Source organism: Paramormyrops kingsleyae, chromosome 8 (assembly GCF_048594095.1).
Source record: "Paramormyrops kingsleyae isolate MSU_618 chromosome 8, PKINGS_0.4, whole genome shotgun sequence".
In the NCBI taxonomy this organism is placed as follows: Eukaryota; Metazoa; Chordata; class Actinopteri; order Osteoglossiformes; family Mormyridae; genus Paramormyrops; species Paramormyrops kingsleyae.
In genome coordinates, this window is record NC_132804.1 from 14,528,936 (window position 1) to 14,552,717 (window position 23,782).

The following is a 23,782-nucleotide window of genomic DNA, read 5'->3' on the forward strand; positions in this document are numbered from 1 at the left end:
TCGTCAAAAATGAGACCATAAACACATATTTCAACGAATAAATTGTGTATTTGGTATACGCTGTCTAATATAAGTTTAATGTCAAATCGGCTTATGTTGAATGAAATACTAAGATCTGTCCAATATCATATTGTCTCTAGTGTTAATTCAGTTAATATCTGGACCTGTTGTGCACATAATATAGAATATCGTCGGCATAAACATTTGGACCATACACTGGAAAGCGCCATTTCTTCTTTCCCTAAAAGGCAAAAAGGGAGTGAATGGGTAGCGAATTGGTCGACATTTAGGCTCTCCGACGTGTCCTCCCCCGGCGATCGTAGTTTCTGAGCCACAATGGCGTCCTCTCGGTCGGAGAAGCTCCGCCGTGGCGTTGCCTTTTAGAGAGGGGGATGGGGGAAGAGTTGTTTTGTGTTGCATTCCTGCAGTGTGTGTGACCTTTGACCCCGTTGTTATGCTCTCGCCTCCTTGCATTCCAAAGTGAGGATTTCCTGCAGTATGCCACAAGCGTCTGTAGCTGCTGGGGCTCGTCTCTGCGCCCTGTGCTTCTTTACTATCTAGCGTTACAAAGAGGAGCCGACGAGGAGCGACGGGCACGTTAATGCGCTACGGAAGCGCCTTTTGAACACACGACGAAGGAGGACACGCATTTTTTTTGTTCTGTGCGAGCGGAAAAGGGAGGCGAAAGAAGACAGAGGGTATTAGCCTGTAGGCGCTCTCTGAATCGCGCAGCTTTTTCGTAAACAGGTTCCGAGACGGAGGAGAGAGGGGGGAAAAGAGCGAAGGAAATGAAGGACAAACAGAAGAGAAAGAAGGAGCGCACGTGGGCCGAGGCAGCGCGCATGGTAAGACGCGGCCCCGACGGGCGCGAGGCTCGTGGTTCGGGCGCCTCCGACACCCGCGGGCGGTCCGGGCCGGACGGGGCGGCCGGCTAACAAAGGTGCGCCGGCTCTGGGGCGTTTTGTTCGGGGCTGGCCTTGTAGCTACAGGGAGTACCCTAAGTACCATCCTGTCTCCTTTATCCGGGCGGGTTTCTGGAAAACGGGGAAATAACGCGCTTATGTAGAAATTCGCGGCGGCGGCGTGTTACTTCAGCAGACGGGTTGGCTTTATTTTATAGAAGCTTCTAGTTTGCAAATGCGGTGTGGGCTGCGTTGCGCGTTATGTACGCACCTAGCTAGCAGTTTGACCCTTTGTTAGCTAGCAGGCTGGCGGATGCAGGTTCGTGCTAGCATCCGCAATGGGTTTTAACAATAATGTTAGAAAATGTCATCTTTTGGGACGTCGCTCGGCCGGGTCGCTCTTCGCTGCCGGCCTTTAACGCAGCCATTTAGCCGCGGTGGTGGTGATGTTGTCAGCGTCGGATGACCCTTTTTTTGTGAAAGCGGCCTAGTTAGCCGGCTAGCTAGCTGTTTATGTAGCGCTATTGTCAGGATGGGCTACGTGTTTTGGTAGTCGGCTGGGTCGGCTGTCCGCCAATGCTGCACACGCATACGTGTCCGCTTATTTGTTAAAATAGACCCTTGCTCCTCCGACACAATAAAAGTAATTTTTTGCCCAAATCACCAAGTTAGCTTGGCAAGTCCTTTACAGATGGCAGATGTGCTGACTATTAGGGTATAAATCTCCCAAAAAGCAATGGCATTAAGGTTTCTGGGTATTTTGTCCCTGGCGGTTTAACCTGAGCAATTCTGTAAGGCTTCCCCTGTCCAGAAGAATGGGGGAGCTTATAAAAAAAATAGATGGATCGGTCTTTCCACACTGAATATACGTAGCTAATAGCACCTTGAGGTTGTTGAACCCACTTTTTCAGAATCCTGGGGGTTGTTGGCCATCCTAAAGAATCCCAGTGCACCGTGATCTGACATTGTATGATAATGTCAACCTCTTGACAGCCAATTTGTGGTATAAGGAGGGGTGCAGGCTGCTTGTCGCTTTTATGGGGACATTGCTTCCGTTTGGTTATGACCACGATGACATCAAAGCTGTTGGCAGATGGTCCTGCTCAGGGACATGGATTAACTCTCTTGCAGTTTATTATTTTGAAGGTTTTATTCCGCGTTAAATTTGTTTTTTTTTTTGTTTTTTTGTCATCTCTGGAGACCATACCTCTCATTTGCGTGTGTTGTGCCCTCAGCCCTGCTTGCGTTGTTTGGCCATGTTGGTTCTGGGGTGCTGTTTGGAGCTTGTCCTCGCTGTTCGAGTGAGAGGTGTTTTCCGAGCGGCTGTGTGAGCTCTCAGTGAAACTGGAGATTTTCTGTCAGCTCATTGGTCGTGTGGTTTGAGAGCCTGCCCTGTCACCGCAAGGTTGCAGGTTCTCGTCTTAGTCAGACTGGTGACCGAGACCCAGTATCTTTTTCATAAGTGGATGGAAGTGGTTGTTGTGCATTTTATTTCTGGGTTTCAGTAGCAGCTGCCCTCCTGGGAATTGAACTAGATACCTTCTGTTTGCTGGTTTAAAAAAAAGCATACCCAGGCTGCTGTCAAGAGTGGTGCTTCACTTACTGTCCCACCAGGGGCTGATTCGCATCTCGAAAGTCCCCCACGCTGTCCGGCCCTTGAGTCATTGTGGCTTGGACACATTTCCCTCCTGACTCTCTCATGAACCGAAACTGGGTGGAGGCCCAGACGTTGGCTGTGAATTCTGGTTCAAGTTGCTGGGTCTGTGGGGGAAACAGTTTTACAAAAATGGTGCAGGGAGCGTCTTCTGTCGATGTGGTATGTGTGCATTTGACTGTATGGTGTATCCCGTCGGACTTTCTTCTGCAGTCCAGTCCAGTTCTGTATTCATTTGTGCACCCAGGTAGTGTCAGGCCCAAACTTGAGGTTCACTATCTTAATGATGAGCTTGTTTGATCTTAAGGAAGAATGATAGGAGAAATTGTCCTCCACAGGGTTATGCCCAAGTTTCCATTTGAGTGTTTAAACCTCTTGTTTCCACCAAGGGCTTCAGTATTTTGCTGCTGGGGTGCAGCCATGTGTATTTGTACAGGCGTGTGTATGCATGTGTGTTTGCATGTTGTCCAGCTGGTCTGGTAGCCCTTTGTCCAGATGTGGAACTTGCTGAAGACAATTTCAGTTCTGCTGCAGAGGATCAGGCCATGGTTGAAAAAGGAAAAAAGTGTAGTGCCCCATATGTGTGTGTGTGTCTGGTGTTTGTGGAGGCGTTTAATCCAGAACTGTATTTCGAGGGGAGGTGTCTTTTTCTGGAGATCTAAGCACTGCCCCAGAACATTCTGCTAGGGTTTCTTTTTGGATTTGAAACAATGCTGGCTTCGGGAATTTTTGGGAATCACTGGAGACGTGAAAGGTCTAGCGGAAGGACTGGCCCTTGCTTCACCATTGAGGTTGGGATCATCGCACAGGCTGTCATTCGCCTTTGCTGGTGGTTGGCTCTCTGCTTTCAAGCTGCTTCTCATCTGGAGAGCACTTTGTGGGCTCAGAGGGTTGCTAATTGGCAAGAGGTGGGGCTTAAAATCACTACCAGCATCTTCCTGCCGTTCACTCTTCTGACGTCTCGAGCCACTGTTTTGGCCTTGAGTGGGTGTGCTCCAGTGTGGTTAGAGACTGCAGTTCAGGAGTGTGCCCAGCTGGAGAGAGGTGGGCCGTACAGGCTTCTCGATCGTGCACGGAGCTGCACCCACCAGGCATTCTTCACACGTGCATGTATGAATTAAAAAGAAAATCTAGCTTTTGGATCTACAGCATGGTCGCATCATGCATTTGTTGATGAAACTGAACCTTATCCAGGGATGCTACTGAGCCTTCATTCAGTTCCTTCAGGCTGTGAAGGTGGGACATTGTGAAGCTGTGATATTTATTGTTCATTTTTGGAAAGTGTATTATTCGTATTCAAATATACTGACATCAAAGGGCTAATAATTTTAGACATGTCTACAATATATTTATCTGAGTAGCCACTAGTTGTGCGGAGGTCTTGTGAGCAATTCAGTAGGCATCCTTATTTAGAATAGCTCAAATCAGCCTATGTTTGTAAAATTACTTTGCAAGTAGAGTACCTCTAGAAATTAAACGTATTAAAGACATTGTATTATAGAGTCAATGTTTAATTTGTCCGACTCCACCATTTTACTTAATTTTTTGGTCATATTCAAGCAGTTAAGTCCCTTAATGCTCCCTTAATTCGTCGTCAAGACGATTGTTTCCTCAACAATGTAACATTCATTTACAAATAAAATGCTATTTTAAGTCCTAGCCTCTTTCACAAATTTTTGCACACAACATTATAACTAATAAACTAAAGATGTGGCTTTATTTAATGACATTATATTTGCATTATCTGCAGAACTGTATCTGCACTGTTTTGAGGAAATATTAAGAAGCAAATTTTTATGACAGCTTTACCTCAAAAAATGGAAAAGCAACCTGTAAGAAATGTGTGAGGTGAATATTGTATATACTTCCATTAATGTGACTAAATGTAGCTGTTTTACGTATAAGTAATAAGTATCAGCAGCAGTAAGGCATTTTGAGGGCTGTGAAGCTGGGACGTTGTGGTCGTCTATGCCGCCTACCCCTGGTCTACCTGTCTGAGTGTGCAGAATAGAACCCATGTGGAGTATAGAACTGTGATGTTGCCTGTTACCCTATTGCTGTCTCAAATTTGGAGGTTGGCCCCCTCTTCAGGTCTGCCACCCCCAAAGGTTGGGTATGCCTTAAATTTTCGTTTATGGTTGCATGCGAGATGTTGCAATTGCATTCCTCGTTTGAATGTATATTGTCTCCAGCAGAGCTCATGATCCCTTTCCGGCTTTGTTTTCCCTTTCTGTGTCGTGCTGAGCTGTAGGAAAAAACGGAGCAAAGAACTCCAAAGGTTCTAGCGTGATTAGAACGTGCTCACCATAACAAAAGATGCGTGTATCCCTTTCTGGCTTCCCAGTTGGGGCCTTTTCCGTCCAGATGCTGCTGGCACTATTGGTGGTATGGGGTTGGGGATGAGCCATCATTTTGATCTGAGCTTCCAGAGAAGAGAAGCTCGTCAACATTGTGCGTGCTTCAAACGTGCATGTTTCAGATTAATTCAAAATTGCCCCCCTGCTGGTTTGCGCTGCACATTTGGGCATGCAGCTGCTTGCCTGCCGGTGTTTGTGCAACTGTGTGTGGGCACCAGAAAGCTATGCATGGGGGTTCTGGGGGTGTCTGCCTTTCCAAAGTGTTCTCAGGTGCTATGGAGGTACAGTGGCTGCAGCACCTGGGTTGTGGCAAAAGGATGTGGGTTTGGAACCAAGGAAAATTGAGCTACGTTTGGATGTAGTTTAAACATGCATGATATCACGTCCTTATTATATGGCGCGTGCACAATAATCACCAGGGCTTCAGATGATGAGTGTAAACATTTGTCCAGATGGCAGGTTTTCGGTACGGTTTTGGACTTTTACCTATGCCCACAATTTGGTAGGCAGATTAGTAGTACACCTAAAAATATTAGAGGCGTATTATGACACCCAAAATTAGTAATTTGTATAAATTCAGCGTATCCTTATCTTTAATGAATGTCTGACTTTATACTGCAGAAAGTACCTCCAGACCACTGACATTTTTTATTATTTTTTTAAAACCTTTGTTTACCCACAATATCTCCTCTTTCAAATTAGAATTACGAATTCTGATTACCTGTATGAAGCTTTTGCACATTCTGGAGGAACCAGCATGAATACTTTGATACCTTTTGCCAGCCGGCAAGAGAGGAAAAAAAAGTCCATATAGTGGGTGAAATTGGTCTTCCACAATGTTGCTAGCTGTTGGAAATGACCTTCAGGAGAGGTAGGGGCACCCCAATGACTTTCCCCGCTGCCCTCACTATCCTCCGCAGTGTGTTGCTGTTCCCATACCAGACAGTGATGCAGCCGGACAGCAGGCTTTCAATGGTTCCCCTATAGGGAGTTGTGAGGATTGGAGAGGGGAGCCTTGCTCTGTTTAGTTCCTTGAAAATGTGTTGGCAAGGAAGGCTGTGTTTAGGGCCCAAGTAAGGCTGTAAGTGATGTGGACACCCAGGATTTTTGTGCTTTTGACCCTCACTACAGCGGCACCATCAGTGGTGAGCGGTGGGGGGGCAGTGTGTTTCCGGTAGTGAGTTTCTCTTTTCTCTTACGAACGTTAAGAAAGTTATTATTGCATTTACACCGGGCAGCAAGTCTTGCCACTTCCTCCGTGTATGATGAGACATACTTATTGTCAGTGAGGCCCCGCCACTGTCGTGTCGTCTGCAGATTTGATGATGTGGTTGGAGCCTAACTTCGTTCTGCAGTCGTGGCTGAGTAGGGTAAAGGGCAGAGGACTGAGAACGCAGCCCTGGTGCACTCCCATGCTTACATGTGATGCTGCTGGAGTTATAGGTACCAGTGCAAACTGACAGGCCTTTCTGTCCATGATCCTGTTCACAAGGGGTGTGTTCAGGCCCGGCCCTCTCAATTTAGTGTACAGTTTCTGGGGAATTATAGTATTAAATGCTGAACTGAAGGATGAACAGCATCCTGACATGAGTCTCTGCTGTCCAGGTGGGTCAATGACAGGTGAATAGCGGTGGAAATGGCATTGTCCATGGATTGGCTTGGGCGGTAGGCAAACTGGAGTGAGTCCAAGGAGCTGGGAAGGGCAGCTTTGATGTGACCCATGACTAGTCTTTCGAAGCTCTTCATAATGCCTGGTGAGTGCTACAGGACGGTAGTCATTCAGACAGGGCACATGTGATTTCTTGGGAACTGGGATGATTGCAGTGTTTTCAGGCATGAGGGTACAACTGCCTGGCTCAGGGAGATTTAAAACACATCAGTGAGGATGTCAGCCAGCTGATCTGCACACCCTTTAAGTACCCGGCCAGGTATGCTGTCGGGACCTTAAGCTTTGCAAGGGTTGACTCTGGATAGTGTTCTCCTCACTGCAGCTGTAGCATCCCACATACTACCAAAGCAGTAGTATGTGGTGTGCTTCTCTAATCAAATGTAATAAAGGTAGGGACACCAAATTTACACAGTTTCCTAACTTTGGGCTTCACAATACACATCACATTGATATCTGAGGCATACTACTAATCTACTTACCAAATGGTTTGTGTAAGTGTCTGTATAGTACAGAATATCTAGCATGATTGTATCATGATGTGATATCGTGCAGCCCTGGATGTGGAATTCGTTTTAGGGGCTGTTATGCCACTGCATAGGTTTGTGATTTTTAATTTGCGTATTTTGTGGTGACATCACTATATTGGCATACTAGAACGCGTAAGTGAATCAATTTGCTAAAAGCTTGGTAGCAGTTTTCTGCAAAACTTAATCTCTCGATGGCCTTCATGCCATTCATTTAAACGTTGCGTCAAAATTCATCCCAACTGCAGAGGATGCTCTTTTTGGGTGGCTGCAAGTCTTCACACACTGATCTGGACGGGGGGGGGGTCTGTAAAAATATGCCCAGGCCTGTCTGGGTGCAGGTGCCCCTTGCATTCCCAGTAAATATTCTTTAATGGCTCAGTATATTTAAATGCTGGATTTATATTATGATTGGCAATTCCATGAGGGGGAGGGGGTGTCCTTTTTGAAAAGGATGTCCTGGCCAGCCATCCTGGCGGAATGCCCCCACCTCTCATCCCAACCCTGGGAGGGTTGCCTGGTCTGAATGTGGCAAAAGGCCGTGGGCTGATAGGAGCGCCAGTCTTACCCCCTTGCCTTTGGCAGGTGGTCAGATAGCGCATGAAGCTCCTCGGCAGCTTGTTTCGCTTGCAAGTGATGGAGCTACGTGTGAGCAGGTCGCAGGAGCCGGCAAACGCATGGTGCGTGTGTGTGTGTGTGTGTGTGTGCTCTGTTTAGGCCACAGCTGAGGATTGTCGGCCAGCTGTGTCATGGTACGGCTGACGTTGCATTAGACTGTGTTTCTCCCGGGAGGGCCGGACCACCGGGCCCCCAGGAGCCGAGAACCCTGGAGTTGTGCCTGAGGGTGTCTGTCAGTATGGGGGAGCGAAGGGGAGTCATGAGTGGAGGAGCTGAGTGACTCTCGGAAGCTACCCTGCATGCCGGGGCGCCCACCTGCCTGGCTGCTTCCTTCCATGGTAGCGTGTGTGTGTGTGTATACATACATGAGTGTGAGCTCCTAGGAGACCGTGTAGCTTCTGCTACCAGACTCCCCAGACTGTCTCTCCCACCACACTCACATAACATCTGTCGTCACCGCGGCAGGATGCCTGTGTCCCCCCACGCCCTTTGAGTGTTTAACCAGCACAGGGAAGGTCTTGGCTTCTGCTGGTGTGAAAAGCAGAGCCGCCGTATAAATGGCTCGTTGGGCCTTTACTCGGATTGTGGCAAAGGGGTGTGGGTCTGGAACCAAAGAGAACTGAACTACATTCGGATGCACTGAGGGTTGAGGGTTGACCTTCTGCAGCTGAGGGCTGTGCTGGCCTCACACTGCCCATATTTTATCCGCTTCCCCGCTGTCTGTCCTCCTTTTGTCCCTGAAGGGCTTCTTTTCTCTCTCAAGCTTTGGTCCGGCCCCCTTTCGGCTGGCACACATGCCTTTCTTGCTTGTGATCGCCTTAACTCTGCATTGGAAAAAAAAAACATTTCCTGTTTGTGCGGGTCCTTGGTCTGGGAGGAAATGGTGCAGCCAGGAAGCATTATGAAAGTGTAGTCCAGTCAGTGTCTGCCTTCTGCGTTTGGTCATTTCTAGGAGGTGACCTTTGGTTTTGGGTTATGTTTGTTTGGGAAGCCTAAATATCCACATGCAGTGAAATGGATAAACGCCTCTTCTAAGCTGCTGAATACTGGTAGTAATCAAGCTACTGCTGGCGTCTTTGGTACTGGGTATTATTGTCCTGTTTTTGCCCCTTGACAGCTTTTACCGAGAGATAATTGTTTCAGCCTTCCACCCCTATCAGGTAAAGCCAGTCAGCTGCATGCAGTTGTCATGGTTACTCTGTTCTGCATCTCATCTTGGGAGTCCCTGTCGTTAACTGCGGGATTGGTGTGCATGCGGCCCGAAGGGTGTGCCGCTGTGGGCGCCGAGCCGAATCTGTGCCGCCGGGGTCTCTGCGAATTTGGCCCCTGTGGCTCCCGCTTCCTGGGGTGTAGCTGGAAGCCTTTGCGTTCCTGGTTTCCTTAGTAAAAGAGCTGCTACCCAACGCTGCAGACATGGGGTCTGAAAAACAGGCGTCATTGCAATCCGGTGCTAAAAATACAGCTCTGGGAAGCTGTGGTGGCAGCGAGAGCACGCTTCGCGGAGGTTTCCGTCACGGTGGGAGTTGGCTTCCCATGTCTGCACCAGCCTCTCTGTCCACTTCCTCATTAAGAAATCAGGGAAACAGTTTTGACAATTAGTGTTGGTCTTTTTTCACAGCATGTGTCAATTTCCTTGATTTGTGTATTTTCCATTTAATTAAATTGTGAAAGTGTGACAGCCCCCCCCCCCCCACGGTTACATAAGCATAACCTGTATGTAAGTGTGTGTCAGTGTAAATGTGGTCAGTGTTGTTATATTAGCACAGGTACCAGTTGTATTGATGTTTCTGACAGGTTTGCAGTGTCACATGCAGTAAGAATCCGAGCAAAGTTGGTTCCAATGAGCTTTTCTTTATTAGAAATGTGTAAAGGTACACGAGTAAGTAGTGGTGGCCGTGCATGGCGGCCGTATCGGCTGTAGGGCAGGCTTTTGAGGAAGTGCCGTGTAAGTTCCTGCTTACTTGCAGATTTTTGGCTTAAAAACTTGAATTAAAAATGTAAGTAGCTGCAGCCGGATTGGTGCATGCATTATGTTCTGTTCTGGTTTTGCTAGATTGTTCTGCCATTGCGTCTGACCTTAGATGAAACTAATGTGAAGCTGCCAGCTCATAGAATTATTAATAAATATTAGCTGACATGGTCGGTGGTCAGGACTGAAATGTGTGACTCGACCGGTTCCGCAATATTAACAGCGTCGAGGACCCCCGATGAAGATTTATGGTGAGAAAAGAGTGCTCTCATTGGAGAGAACTGCAGAGAAGCTGTCATTTCTGCATCACCATGTACCACTCGTAGTTTTTATGAGTAAGTGTTCAGTCTGGGGCTGAGCTGTGACAAAGTGTGTGTGTGTGTGTGTGTGTGTGTGTGTGTGTGTGGTTAAACATACATAAATACACAAATACCATGGGAAATTTTTGCGGTGAGTATTATTTACGTCAGTTGGACATACTCCCACTGGCAGACAACAAATAAAAACCCACGTCTACTTTGGTGTAAAAACTCTTATGACAAATGAACGAGGGGCCTGGGGAATGGAAATCTGCTCGACCTGATTCCTGAATTAACCCGAAATGGGGGCTTATTAACAAACAGCGAAAACGGAACAAACCATACTAAAACGTTTGACTAGTTGGCATCATATCAGCCATGGAAGCACTGTTTAAGTAAAATTGTTGGTCTCCGTATAATTTTTGGCCAGTGTAAAACTATATGGGTTAGTATTAGGGATGGGCCGATCCACATTTTTCCAGATCCGATTCTGATACACAACTGCCGATACTGATACAGATTCCGATACAAGAGCTCTATTTACTTTTAATATTTGAATATAATAAATGGATAATATATAAAAACTTCAAACTATTAAATACAGATGAAAAAATATATGGCCAAAATCTTTAATTAGGCTACTAGAGACATACATAATGTGCTCTTCCACCTCTTTTGTACGGCTTAGTTTAAGCATTTTTGAGACATTTTACAGTTCAATTTCAATATCTTCCGAGCGAGGATACGCAAGTGGCGAATGCTGAAAATGCCCCACAATGGCAACAGTGTCACTTACACTTCGTTGTGACAGCAGCCCCTTGTCTACCACAAGCTGTAAAAAGTGTGCAAAGCTGTCCAAGCCAGCGACTCCTAAATTCACTGCTTTTTTCATATTACTCGTGTTCTCGCACAATTGCGTGCATTTTGTTTAGTGGGATTTTCCACATAGCTACTCCCACCTCAAAAAGTTTTTTTTTTATTATATACAAAGATCGCTGTGCTACTAGCTGCTGTTAAGTGTAAAATACTCCCAAGATCGTCACCTTCTTATCTGACGTTCTGACACTCTTCGTACTGCAAGTGGCATGCACATGATGTCACAGCAGGTGGAAGTAACTGCTCTCACTCCCGCTGAGTGGCAGCGTTAGCGCTCGGCTTGAATGCCGCAAAAAACACACATCTGAAATGGGAAAGAGCTGTCGTGCGATTGACCGTACAAATAGATTCGAAATGAAATAGGAGCTATCTTTTTAGAGACTACCAAAATCTAAATAAGCAAGCATCGGACGTGAATCGGTCACTTATGGCCGATACCCGATCTGTGAAAAAGGTTTGGGTTGGTGCATCTCTAGTTAGTATTGGTTATCCGAGTTTATAGATCCTGACTGAAATGTTCACGTCAGCCAGGCTCATCTGAACGACCGTCGTAATAACCTCTGTGTGTCTCTGTTTGCCCTGATCCAGTGGTTGCTTTTCCGTCTGCAGTGCAAGAGCTGCTGCCTAAGGTCAGGGTTCAGCCTGCTTTGTAAAGATAGGAATCTTCCTGGACGGGGGTGGGGTGTTTCGGCGGAGCGTGAAGCATGCCTTTCAGGTGTTCACCCGGGTGGGTGATCTGCAGTGCCAGGCCCTCTGAAATTTGCTGGGGGGCGGTTTGTGAAACGGTTATATTGTGTGGACCAACTGTTTCCCTAAAATTTGCAGCAGTATGTTCCTCTTTACATGTTTGTGAAAACAAGCCCCTATACAAAAATGTCCTCCTCCAGTTCGGCTGCATCAGGACATTGAAAGCCCCCTCCCCTTTTTCCCCTTGTGCATGGCAGAACAATCCTCAACCCTGTGTTGTAACAGGAACTGCAATGGCTGCTGAAGTACTGAGTTGTTGGACAGTCGTCTGAGTCTATAGAGTATTTTGCCTGATATATTTAAGGTGTGGTCTGAAATGCTAGTAATATGTAAGCACTGTGCAAGGCACATGCTGTTAGATTTGTCTTTTTGTTGAGGATCTGCTCGTCAGCTAGCGTAGTTGATTTCAGTCTGAATGTTTGTGTGCTTTCATTAATTTTGGGTTGTTAAATTTCAGTGCTGGCCCTACCACGTAAAGTTTAACGTTCAATCAACTTTCATCTGAGATAAGCTCAGCCAGCATGTTCCCTGGGCTTAGCTGATACTTTTAAATTGAGGTGGGGTTTGTGCGTTATCTTGTATTAAGGTTGATTTCTCTGTCTGTCTGTGCACATGGCTTTTCTGCCATTGTCCAAAAACACGGTGGCTCTGACTTGTGACCCGTCCAGCGTGTCCCCCGAGTTTCCTTGGATATGCCTCATGCTCACAGTGGCCCCTCTTCTGGATGGAAGATCACTTTCCCCCCCACTGACTGCACTTGGATGCTGTGTTATGCTGCTATCCCAGACCATTCTTCCAGTATGGGCACAACTGTAACTCTAGCTTTTGCTTTGGATCTCCTTCCCTTTTATGAGCAAACGGGATAGGGGGGGATGTGGCAGCGTTACCGGACTCCCTGGTGTGTTTCTCCGCCCGTGACATTCTCCCCAGCCTCTCTCATAAGTGTGTCACAGTCTACTGTTCTGTATCTGCTGCTGAATGGCCACATAGCTGGCTGCCAGCCAATCAGATTTAATGTGCCGATGGTTCTGAACTGTCTGGGAGGGAAGGTTCGCCATGCCAAAAGCAGAACACATTCTGGGATTTCCTGTTTCCGGCGACTGATGTGGACCCGTCCCCATTTTGGTGGGTGGGGGACAGGGAGGGTACTGATATTGGTCAAACACTGGTCTGACAGTCCTCCTCTGGCGTACCCACATATGTAAGGTGAAATTAGATTTTCTTAGGTGGACCGACTTCAGGGACTTCCTTTAATTTACCTCTGTGATCAATAAAGTCTCTCTTTGAGCCTGTCTGTCTGTCTCTATCTGTCTGTCTCTCTCCCCCTCTGTGTTTTAGTTTGGTTGGTCCCTGGTTCTGGCCCTCATTTGTGTCCCAGTCGGTGCACAGGATTCTGCACAGGTTGTCTGTTGCCTTTCCCAATGCCCCAGTAACGCTTTGTCCTTTTAAAGCCTTTTTTTCCCCCCTTGCTTTTAAATGCGTAGTGGCATACTTGTGTCTCTCTCTCAACTATGGCGATGCCTGAGCCAGTGCCGCCTATGGATGTGCTCGTCTTGTTTTTCCATGGCAGCCACCTGCGTCTCCCGTGGTGTGAGCTGTGCAGGTGATGCGAGTCGCGGAGCGTCTCCACAGATGGCTTCCTCAGTCTGCATGACTGTTTACCCTTCAATGGGAGCCATGTGTGCGGGCGCTGGTTTTTTGGGGGAGGTCGGTGTTTTCAAGTTGGGTTTTTTCTGAAGATGTTTTTCACAACAGATAATACAGCCATGTGAGTAACCACCACCCCCCCCCCCCCCTTCTTCACAGGTGTTGGAGAATTTTTCCGACGCTCCCATGACACCCAAACAGATACTGCATGTCATTCAGACCAAGGGCCTCAAGGAAATGCGGTAAAACCTTCTTTCTGGGCACTTGTCACACATTCGCTATATTAGTCCCTCTATATCAGTGCTTCCGAATCCGGTCCTCAGGGACACACAGACAGTCCATGTTTTTGCTCCCTCCAAGGTTGGGAAACGCTGCTTTATATTATTCCCTGAACCCGCTGGGAAGGGCCCAGGCCACGGCAGCTCCATCCATTTTTATTGTGCTCTTTTCTCCTTGAAGTCAACCAGCATTATTGCCATGAGTGTTAACTACTTCTCCCTGTTTTTCCAACATGTTTGTTGCATCTGCTGCCTTCCATACCACTGCATTATAAAGGAGGTAAGCTTCAGGGATTAACAAATAACAGGCTAACACTGAAAAGCAGTGCAGGCGATGTTTAAAAACCCACGCATCTAATCATAAACTGCTTTCTCCTTCACTGCCGCCCCCCCCTTCTCTACCAACAGCGGCACGGCCCCCCTGGCCTGCCTGGTGACCATGTTGCACTCCCAGGTCCGTGGCGACAGAGTCAAAAACAGCATCTTCTTCAAGCTGCCGGGACGAATGAGCCTATTCACACTCAAGGTGCTGCCATCTTGGGGTCATGGGCAGGGTACTAGCAGATTGCAGGGTGTATTTTAATGAGATTCTTACATGCAAACTCCTCATCATTCTGTCGATCAGATTATTTGGGTGTATCCTCATTTAGAGGCAGTGTTTCTGTCATATGACCGTGACAGAGATGGTGCAGAGTCTGGGATGGAGCCAGAGATGTTCTGATCCTCACAGCCAGTCCAACCCCTGCCTACTGGGTTTTTGTTTTTCAACACTGTTCTTGTGTCATACCTTTCACGGTGTATTGGCTAGCAGATTTTGGCCTGAACTGCTGCAGACTTAAGCTTAACTAAAGGGTTGGCACGTGGATTAGGATACTGTGCCTGTGATTGGAAAGTCGCTGGTTCGAATCCCAGGCTTGGCAAGACCCTTAACCTCCAATCGCTCCAGGGACAACCTGCTCTACTTTCTCAATATGTGTCATTTTGGCTACAAGTGTCTGCTAAATATATTAAATGTAAATGTACAACAGAACAATTTTTTAAAGCATTCAGGTGGTTAAAAATGGACTTCTACTGTGTGGTGTTGCCTGGGCTCTGGGGTAGGCCAGGGGACAGGATGTGTCCTGACGCGGGCTGTTTGACTATAAGTTCACCGCATCCCTCCCACGCCTTACAGAAGAACGCCCTCCAGTGGACAAAAGGGCCAGCTGGACCAGAACCCGTGGAGGCGTCAGCAGCGGGAGCGGGAACGGCTGCAGGGGCTGGGGAAGCCGCCGAGCAGGAGAGCTGCGACTCCACGGAAACGGCGGGGGCCAGCGGGGAGAATGATGGTGCTTACTCTCGATTGGTGGATTACAGTGGGAGGGGTGGAGCCATGTGAGATAGAAGGCTTAGGCCGTCCCTTAGAGTTCATCCTGTTAGCAAGTCACTACATTCTAGACCAGGTTTAATTGTTTATCTGTTTTTCAAAAGCAGTATCCAGCAAAAACACTTTCTAAACTTAATGAGCTTCATGGTTATAAAATTACAGTAAAGCTGATGTGGTAGATTTTATGCTCCATTACTGCTGATGGCCCAATGCAGGAGTGTGCTGTTACCCTCCAGAATGAGTGAATATTGCCTTTCCTAATATTCAACAGGGAACAGAACAGGTCTTGGAAGGTGAGGTGGGGGGGGGGGGGGGGTCAAATCAAATTTATTATGATGATCCCAGAGGTGCAGAAGTGAATGTGACCTCAGGTTGAGGCTTAAAATCATCTTGAGTAAAACTTCAGATTATTACAACACATACCTGTAGTGTGTGACGGTCACTGTCATCTCACTTCCTCCCTGGCCGCAGCCTCCGTAGACGAGACGTCCTCCAGCGCCTCCTGCTCCACAGAGCCGCAGCCCCGGCTGAGCCGCTCCTCACAGGTAAGCCCGCCCCCGCCCCGCGCGGGTGTAGAGGATCTGCTGTGTTGTCAGCGCCGCTTCCTGTCTCCGCCACTGTGTGCCACACGGGTGTGAAAATGATCATCTCTCTTTCAGTCTGGTAGACAGAGGAAGAAATCTGTGATGATGCCACGAGTCGTCCTCACGCCCCTCAAAGTCAACGGCGAGCACGTCCCACCAGGTTAATGCCGGCTCCTCTCTATCTCTCTGACAGTACCACTGCTGCTAGACAATTAATGTAAAGATGGACAGACCTCCTGGCTGTTTGTACCTTCATTGTTTTTCTGGTGCACAAGTCATGAATAAGGTTGCTGGATGAATCGATCGACTCCGTAAAAATGCATTTATTTTGCTTATTTGCTAATGTCTACAGCATCTCTGGTTTTTCTAAATTATTTGCATAACTAGGTAGATTGATTGACAAAAAAACATTGCTCCTGCTCTTTCACACACTGTGTAAAAGCCATACCTATCATATGATGATTTTCCACTGGCATACAGGAACACTGGTTTCTCCATGCATTTCGACCAATCAGATGGTGGTGACACAAACGGCTGGGCTTGGTCACGCTTTTGGCCCTGCTAGTAAGCACTTATAGCTCTGATATGGTTCGGGTACAGTTCACACACTTTGCACTGTGAAAGGGCCAGTTTACAGTATGGCTTGGACTTGGTTCTTGGTGTCGGTGGAAAAGCACCAGTAGGTGCTCCTAATCCTGCAAAATCCCAGGCAAGGGCTCTTTCACATTGACTTGTTTCTTTCTCTAGATCAGGTAAAATTTAGGTTGAGGTAGCAGGTGATTCTCCTTTTTGTGAAGGTGGATGTGTTTATGCTCCATCCTCTTCCTTGCCCTTCCACTGTTCTCAGACAGCCAGAACACTGCTGCATGTTTTTACCTTGTGATCTGCCTGTAAGCCGCAGCCTGACGAAGAATGCGTGAGCAGCTGCTCGTTTGTTTGTCACAGGCTGCAAGAGCACCTTCCTCTTTCATGTAATCACCTCCTCCCTCTGAGCTCTGCGGCCCCCGTCTGCGTTAGCAGACGCCTCCCTCTCACGTCAGACCCGTATCAGTGTTACTAGGTTATGGGAGTTTTACTTACTCAAAAAATGTTCTGAGGGCAGAAGGAATAATGATTGGTTCTCTATTTGAACCAATCAGATTGTAGAGTTGTTGGGTCCAAGCAACTAGAGGAGACGGAAATCAGATCTTTTGGTCCCACCCCCTTTACAATTTGATTGGCTCTCTTTCTGAATCTCTTTCGGCCCTTAGAACATTTTTATGTAAGAAACTCCCACAAGCGTGTCGCTAAGCATTGGGAAGTTGCCTGGTTTGGTATCTCGCGCATTAGGGAGCCTCTGACACTGCTGTTTTCCCCACATCCTTTCCAGGGCCCATGAAGAGAAGCCGAGGAGTGGAGGTGGACTTCGAGACACCAGGCTCTATCCTCGTGAACACCAACATCCGCGCCCTCATCAACACGCGCACTTTCGCCACCTTCCCCCCCCACTCCCAGCAGCAGTTGCTCCAGCTCCTGCCGGAAGTGGACCGCCAGGTGGGTCTGTTCGTCCGTCCCTCAGTTTGAGGTTGACCTCGACCAGCATTAATGTACTTGGCATGGATGCCCCTCTCGCCCTGCCCAGGTTGGAGCTGATGGCATGGCTCGTCTCAGCAGCTCAGCGCTCAACAACGAATTTTTTACCCACGCCTCTCAGAGCTGGAAGGAGCGGCTGGCTGAAGGTGAGGAACGAGGCTTCGGGTCTGACTTGCTCAGAATGTGGCTTGGATCCCAGGAAGGGGTACAGCTGTCTGCATTCTAGCTTTTGCCTGACATTTCCTTCCTATAAATATTCTGCTATATGAACTCAGTTGTAGGGTTCCTGCTGTTTCATCTGGCTTTCTGGTAACGTGAAATTCCATGAACAGAACACAAGCTCTCTGTCGTGGTCAAAAATGGGAATCGTTTCTAGTGGAAATTCTACAACTGTCATTACTCCAAAAATCTAATTGAACTGGTATTATTAAAGGGTTTCAACTTTAAAACTGGTTTCACAAAAAGCATCATAGGTGTGAAATGCCTCTGCTCTGCTTGATCAAAAGTGGCCATTTCTGTGTGAGATTAAAATTATGTAATTTATTCGCTTTGTATGGTTATTTTGGTTACGCCTTCGTAATAATGTGAATTTTACAGGGAATCATGAACCTCCCCGGTCATCGACAGTTTGATGTTTTAAAATCCTGCCTATTTTGTGTAGGTGAAGCATTACGGCTGCTTTCATATTACATGCTTCATTGTTCAATTCCGATTTTTATTTGCTCAGATTTGTCTACTTTGATGGTTCATTTGTAATTACAAGTGACCTGTAACTTAGTGTAATGTGAATGCGTCTGTCCTCCGAAATGCACGCACGTGCACATGCTCAAGGTTCTGCATGAGCCACCTGCGTCACCAACAACAAAGACGCTCAGCACATGTGCATAGGCAGAAAACCACAAGAATTCTGATCTGTCCCCATTCATGTTACTTGGGCACAAATTGGATAGGTATACGATCTAGAACCATGTAAGAAAGTCACTCAAATCTGACTCGGATCAGATTTCTGTGTCCACACAACCCTGAAAATAACTCACGTTAAGGCAAAAAACAAGATTTGAGCCACTTTGCCCTGGCAATATGGACAAAATCTGCAAAAGTGGTCGTTGGTGGTCTTGTGGCCTTGTAAGGTAGCGAGATGGTCTTTCCAGTGTGAAGTGACTGGGTTCAGTGCAGTGCATTAAATCCAGTCAGGTTCCCATAGCTGACGGTACTAACAGAGGTCTGACTGCAGCTGGGGTTCTGCCTGAAGTATAGAATACAGCTGGAGGTTCGGAGTCGCCTCTTAGCTTCCACAATACTCTTCACCTTCACAGGCGAGTTCACGCATGAGATGCAAGCTCGCTTCCGACAAGAGATGGAGAAGGAGAAGAAGGTGGAGGCCTGGAAGGAGAAGTTTTTTGAGGAATACCATGGGCAGAAGTAAGTAGCCATTGCAAGCTTAGCAGGATGGAATTTCGCGTGTTTATATGATTTGGGGCTAATCCTGGCTCAGGGGTTTAGTTATTGCACAGAACTGTAGTTCTAGGCTGTTGACGGCATTAATCCCATAATTAGTCATTTAGCTTTATCTGATATACAACACTCATTTACTTTAGTTTCTTCAAACCATAGTATTTGCTAAGGAATACGCACAGTGATGTAAACATGCCACAGATATATTATTCCTGGAATGGAAAATGGTTTGTTTTGAAGCAAATCAGAGGATGATCAACCAATTTGGAGTCAATTATACAAATGTATCCTGAGTTCGATTTCAGAGGTTGGTGCAGGTATTTGTCATTCGGTACAAAACTGCCAAACGGTACCGAATCTGGGTGTTTACACTGCATTCATTTGGATGGCATAGAACGTAAGCCCAGTGTTGCCCCCTGACAGTTAGTACTAAAGCGCAGATAGATACCTGCAGGTAGACCTTTTTGGGCCTGCTCTCACCTGGTGCCGCCCGCAGGTCCGGCCTCACAAGGGAGGAGTCCCTCAAACTGACGATGGACGATGGAGGGGCCGTGGCGGACGCTGCTCTGGACAGTGAGGCGGCCACGGTCACTGTGGCACCCAAACGGCGAAGTGTGGGCAGGAGGCGGCGGGATGGGCGCATGCGGCGGCGCTCGCGAGCCGACCTGAGGCGGCGCGCCAGAAGGCCCATGTGCAAGGCAGTGACGCCGGCTGCAGCTGGGGCACCCGAGAAGCTGGTAGCCTCCGATGTCTCTACTGCCACGCCCACCCCCTCCACCGCATCTGAGGTCTCAGAGGCTACGACAAGCCAAGCGGAGGCTACGCCCCCAACAGACTCTGGCGCAGAACCCCACGAAGTCCCGGACCCCGTCCCGGCCTCTTCCCTCACGACCACAGCCCCCGAACCCGAGCCCGAAGTATCAGCCCGGCTGCTCCCTGAGGCGGCGGAGGTCTCTGTCGTCCCCTCCTCTTCTTCTGACTCTTCGTCCCCCTCATCGTCATCCTCGCCCTCCTCCTCATCCGAGAGGCGAGGGTCATTCACCACCAGCTCAGACGTCCCCACCGCTACCAGCCCACTGGACCTCGGGACCCCCAGCGCAGGTGGCGACGCCTCTGCGGGCCCCAGCCGGGACAGCAGCCCTGCCTCCAGCCCTGCTGTGCCGGTTAAGGACCAGAAGAGGAGGGCAGAGGAGCCCCAGGCCCACAGCAGCTTCTCCGAGAAGAGGCCGCGTCTCGATGACCGTCAGTCCTTTCGTAACACAATTGACTGTGTTCACTCCGAGAAGCCCCAGCCCACAGCGGAAGAACCCAAGGTCCCACCTATCCGGGTATGACGTCGTCATTTGTAAGTTGTTTTTCTGGGTTGTGTGTGAAGCCTTAACGCTTGGCTGGAGTCGAAATTGCGCCTAAAGCGGGCAGCTGTGCAGAAACCGCGCTCTTTCACTGTCCTGCACTGGTGGGCGAGATCTTACAAAGAAGCTGTAAAAGAACACCCCCCACCCCATGTGTTGAATGCAAATTGTAGCTACCGTTTGTATGCTTTTTAGAAACCGCTTAATAAAATGCTTTACTCTTTTGCTAGCAATTCAGCCCCTATCTAACGACAAGGAATCCACTGCAGAGCGCCCTTCTAAAAGCTACCGTTGTTTCTCTCTGTCGTCTTTTTCCAAGATTCAGCTCTCCCGAATCAAACCGCCCTGGGTTAAGGGTCCGCCAACCTACCAGATCTGCCACCGCATCGTGCCCCCTGGCGAGGCCTCCCGGCGCACGGGCACCGGCGCCCGCACCCTGGCTGACATCAAGGCCCGCGCCCAGCAGGCCCGTGCCCAGCGTGAGGCCGCTGCTGCTGTTGCAGCCACTGGCGATGGGGCAGGGCCGGGCGGGGGCGGCCCGGGGGGCGGTCCTGGAGTACCGGATCGCGGCGGTACCGGTCGGAGGGCCCGAGAGCACCCGGGCCCCATCGAGCCGGGAGGAGGAGAGGGGTCCTCGGAGGAGCCGGGAGTGGCTGCGCTCCCTCATCCTACAGGAGCACAACTACAGCTGCCTGACATAGAGCTGATGGCCCAGCCTCTCTCGCACTCGCATCCAGAGCCACAGCTTGACCCGCACTGTGGTCGCACACACTCACCAGCAGAGGGCACCCCCGAGGCATGCTTGGAAGAGGAAGCTGTCTCTATGGACGGCAGCCCCCCGACACAGACTCCTGATGTTCGGACACCGTCTGTCATGGGAGTGGGGGTTGGCGACTACCGGAAAGAACAGGGCCGAGGCGGCGGGGTGAATGAAGACCAGATAGTGGGATGCGATGTCAGTCTAGCGACCAGCGTCAATGAGGTGACTGTTCTGGCCCCCACCTCCATCCCTGACACGCTGCCCAGGTTTGGGAGTCGAGGCATGGAGGCCATACGGACTCTCTCCCCCGGCCATATCCAGGAAGGTGAGCAGAGTGGGGAGCATCAGCAGCTTATCTCTGTAGCTCACAATGCGGACACAGTTACAGTATTGGGCTGGAATCAGCAGAACCCTGGGCCTAGAGGGTCTGAGGAAGCACCCAAGCCACTTAGTACCGGGAGGACTGAGGATGAAGAGGAAGGAACACTGCGGGCGGCCAAGCCGGCGGTGGCGGCAGGTTCGGATCCGCACCCTGACTGCGGGACCAGCCCGTGTGTCAGCCCAGAGCCGCAGCTCCCTGCTGGCACCGAAGATGACACGGGGGCCCACAGTGACTCGACTGAGACTGCCTCGGACATTGAGAACGAGGTGAACGAGGAGGACTCTGACTGGTGCGTGCCACCCAACCCAAAGAATGTCCAGGACCGGGCCCATCTTCTGGATGCCACTGGCAACCAGCTATCTAAGTGGGTCCATCCTGCGAATGCTGCTCATGGCCAGCCGGCCGCTCCATCCCGTCACCTGAGCACTCCTCCCCGGCACACTGCCATCCTGCCACCAAGCCAGTCCGCTCCCTTGTGTCTCCATAACACAGAGATGATTCCTACTAACCTTCAGGCGCGGAGCAACCAGAGCTCTCCCGTGGCTCCCAAGGCTGGTGGTGATGTTGATCCTTGGGGACGGACAGACTCGGATGAGTCCAAGACCCCTGGGAAGGCACCTGTCTCTGTCAGTGAGAACTGCAAGGTGTTGCTGAAGCTAGCTGGCACTGCTAGCGCCCCTAGAAAAGCCATTGGTTCAGCCCGGCCAGTATCCTCAGTAGAGGCTAACAACCCGCTGGTCACCCAGTTGTTACAGGGCAGCCTGCCCCTGGAGAAGGTCCTACCCCAGTCCCACTCTGCTAGCAAGCTAGAAATCAACCGCCTCCCGGCCGGGCCAGCTACACCTTCGGCCCACCTCCAAGGTTCCTGCAATGTGGAGCCAAGCCGGCAACACGGTGGACCCACCAGAACCCTAGCTGTCCGGTCCAGGTGTCCGTCTACAGGTCCCTCAGACTCCCGGGCTCTGGGAACCTTGCCGGAGTCGTTTACTCCGAGTCACCTCAAGGTTCCGACGGCCAGTGCCTCTCCCGGAAAGGGACGGAGCTTCGGCACAGCTGCACCCCTGCCAAAGGCGCGTCAACTGCAAGACAAGCAGCTCAGCGTGGTGGGGACAGTGCCTGTCATCACGGCCCTGTCCTGTATGCGTGCTTCAGACTTTAACCAGAGCACCCCCTTCGAACCAACTGCAGTCAAAGAACACCCTGGACCTCAGCCGCCACAGGGTGGCGCTCTCGAGAGACCTGTGGGAGGCACAGGGCCCCAAGCCCACTGCAGAGCTGTGGCCGAAACCCCATCTCCGCCCCACGGTGACCTTTGTCCCTCTGAGGTCGTGCCCACCGTTAAAATCGACTGGCGGCCCAAGCTGGACCCCCAGCTGTCACCGGCGCCGGCGCCCACAGTGAAGAACGAGGCCGTCCGTCCCTCATGCCAGGCCCTTGCGAAAAACTCCATGTCAACTGTAACCAAAAACGAGCCGCTGGCTAATGCTTACCTCGGCGGCGGGGCCATGGAGGGACTGCTCAACATGGAGATGTCCCTCGTACGAATGGCCAAGAAGGAGCAGGGCAAGGTGTACGGTCGGCCGGCAGACTCCTCGCCCTCTGCGCTCCCCTTCCAGGTTAGCCTGCAGCAACAGCTGTACGGAAAGCTGCCCAAACTGCAGCCCGGCGGCAGTGGCAGCTTCAGCTACACGGCCAATGTGTCCGTGGTGGACAGCAGCGGGTTCCCACGCAACATCGCCGACAGTGTGCTGCAGCTGCGGCAGCGAGCTGGCCCAGGCTCCGCCTCCAGCATCCTGGCCTTCGCTGACGGCACCGCTGAGGAGGTGGCACTCAAGTGCTCCTGCAGGCTCAAGGCAATGATCATGTGCCAGGGCTGCGGGGCCTTCTGCCACGACGACTGCATCGGGCCCTCGAAACTCTGTGTGTCCTGTCTGGTGGTGAGATAGTACCCTTTGCCATGTGGCGCCCCCTGGGTGGGGCGCCAGGCCCAGGGAATTGCGTCTTGTATGATAAAAATCTTGTCTGTATTTTTGTTGCATATTTTTTTTCTAATGCTGTTATAATAATTATGGTTGTTGTCGTTGATGTTGATATTATTATTGTTATTATTATTATTGTTATATTATTATGATTAAGTGAATTTATGGGGCATGGTTGCTTGTAAATCGTGCCTTTTTTGTTCCTTTTCACAATAACATTTACCTCATCTCCTCTGACATCATAAGTTCTGTGTCACAATCCTGACGTCCCCCCAGTTCACGCTCGGTGTACTTCGGGGAGGGGACAGAGCTGATCTGTATGTCTGTGTCGCAAAGAAATATTTTTTTAATCATTAAACAAGTGAATTACATTTTTTTTTAAACTTCTAAGTTCTTTCATTTGCCTTTTGTTTTGAAGCCAAGTCTGTATTGGGCAGTAAAGCACAGTATTCCAATAAAGCTGGCACTGAGTCCGTGCGTTCAAATCAGTATACATTTGTGACTCATGGTTATGTGGTGGCATGCTACTCCATCAGCCCACCCTCCAAACCAAAGAGTGGTTTGCTTCTTCCAGCCTGCGGATGGGACTCCTTCTGGAATAAGGCCTGGGCCAATGGCTGCCGTCTGACTTGGTCGTCCTGTTTGGGTCACTTAGAGCAGTGTTTCCCAACCCAATCTTTGGGGACCCCCAGATAGTCCACATTGCTGGCTCCCAGCTCCCAGCCAATCAAGAACACTGAATATCTGGTACCTGTGTATTGGGAGGTAGCAAAAAAATGTGGCCCTGTCTGG

The 23,782-nt window shown here is 49.6% G+C and overlaps 1 protein-coding gene across 4 annotated transcripts; it reads left to right on the forward strand.

Annotated features, from left to right (window-relative positions):
* Positions 1-303: 303 nt before the first annotated feature.
* On the forward strand, positions 304-23,481 carry asxl1 (ASXL transcriptional regulator 1). Of its 4 annotated transcripts, none has more exons than XM_023804042.2 (11): positions 304-845; positions 13,422-13,505; positions 13,947-14,066; positions 14,715-14,868; positions 15,378-15,451; positions 15,566-15,650; positions 16,860-17,023; positions 17,112-17,208; positions 18,379-18,484; positions 19,014-19,862; positions 20,189-20,327. In XM_023804042.2, exons 1-10 carry the CDS (start codon positions 789-791, stop codon positions 19,849-19,851), a joined length of 1,779 nt encoding a protein of 592 aa, XP_023659810.2. In that variant the 5' UTR covers positions 304-788; the 3' UTR covers positions 19,852-19,862; positions 20,189-20,327. The 4 variants fall into 4 exon arrangements, with proteins under 4 accessions (XP_023659810.2, XP_023659806.2, XP_023659807.2 ...); XM_023804038.2 differs by having other exon boundaries at positions 305-845; positions 19,014-19,845; positions 20,189-23,481; XM_023804039.2 differs by having other exon boundaries at positions 305-845; positions 19,014-19,845; positions 20,195-23,481.
* The last annotated feature ends 301 nt before the right edge of the window (positions 23,482-23,782 follow it).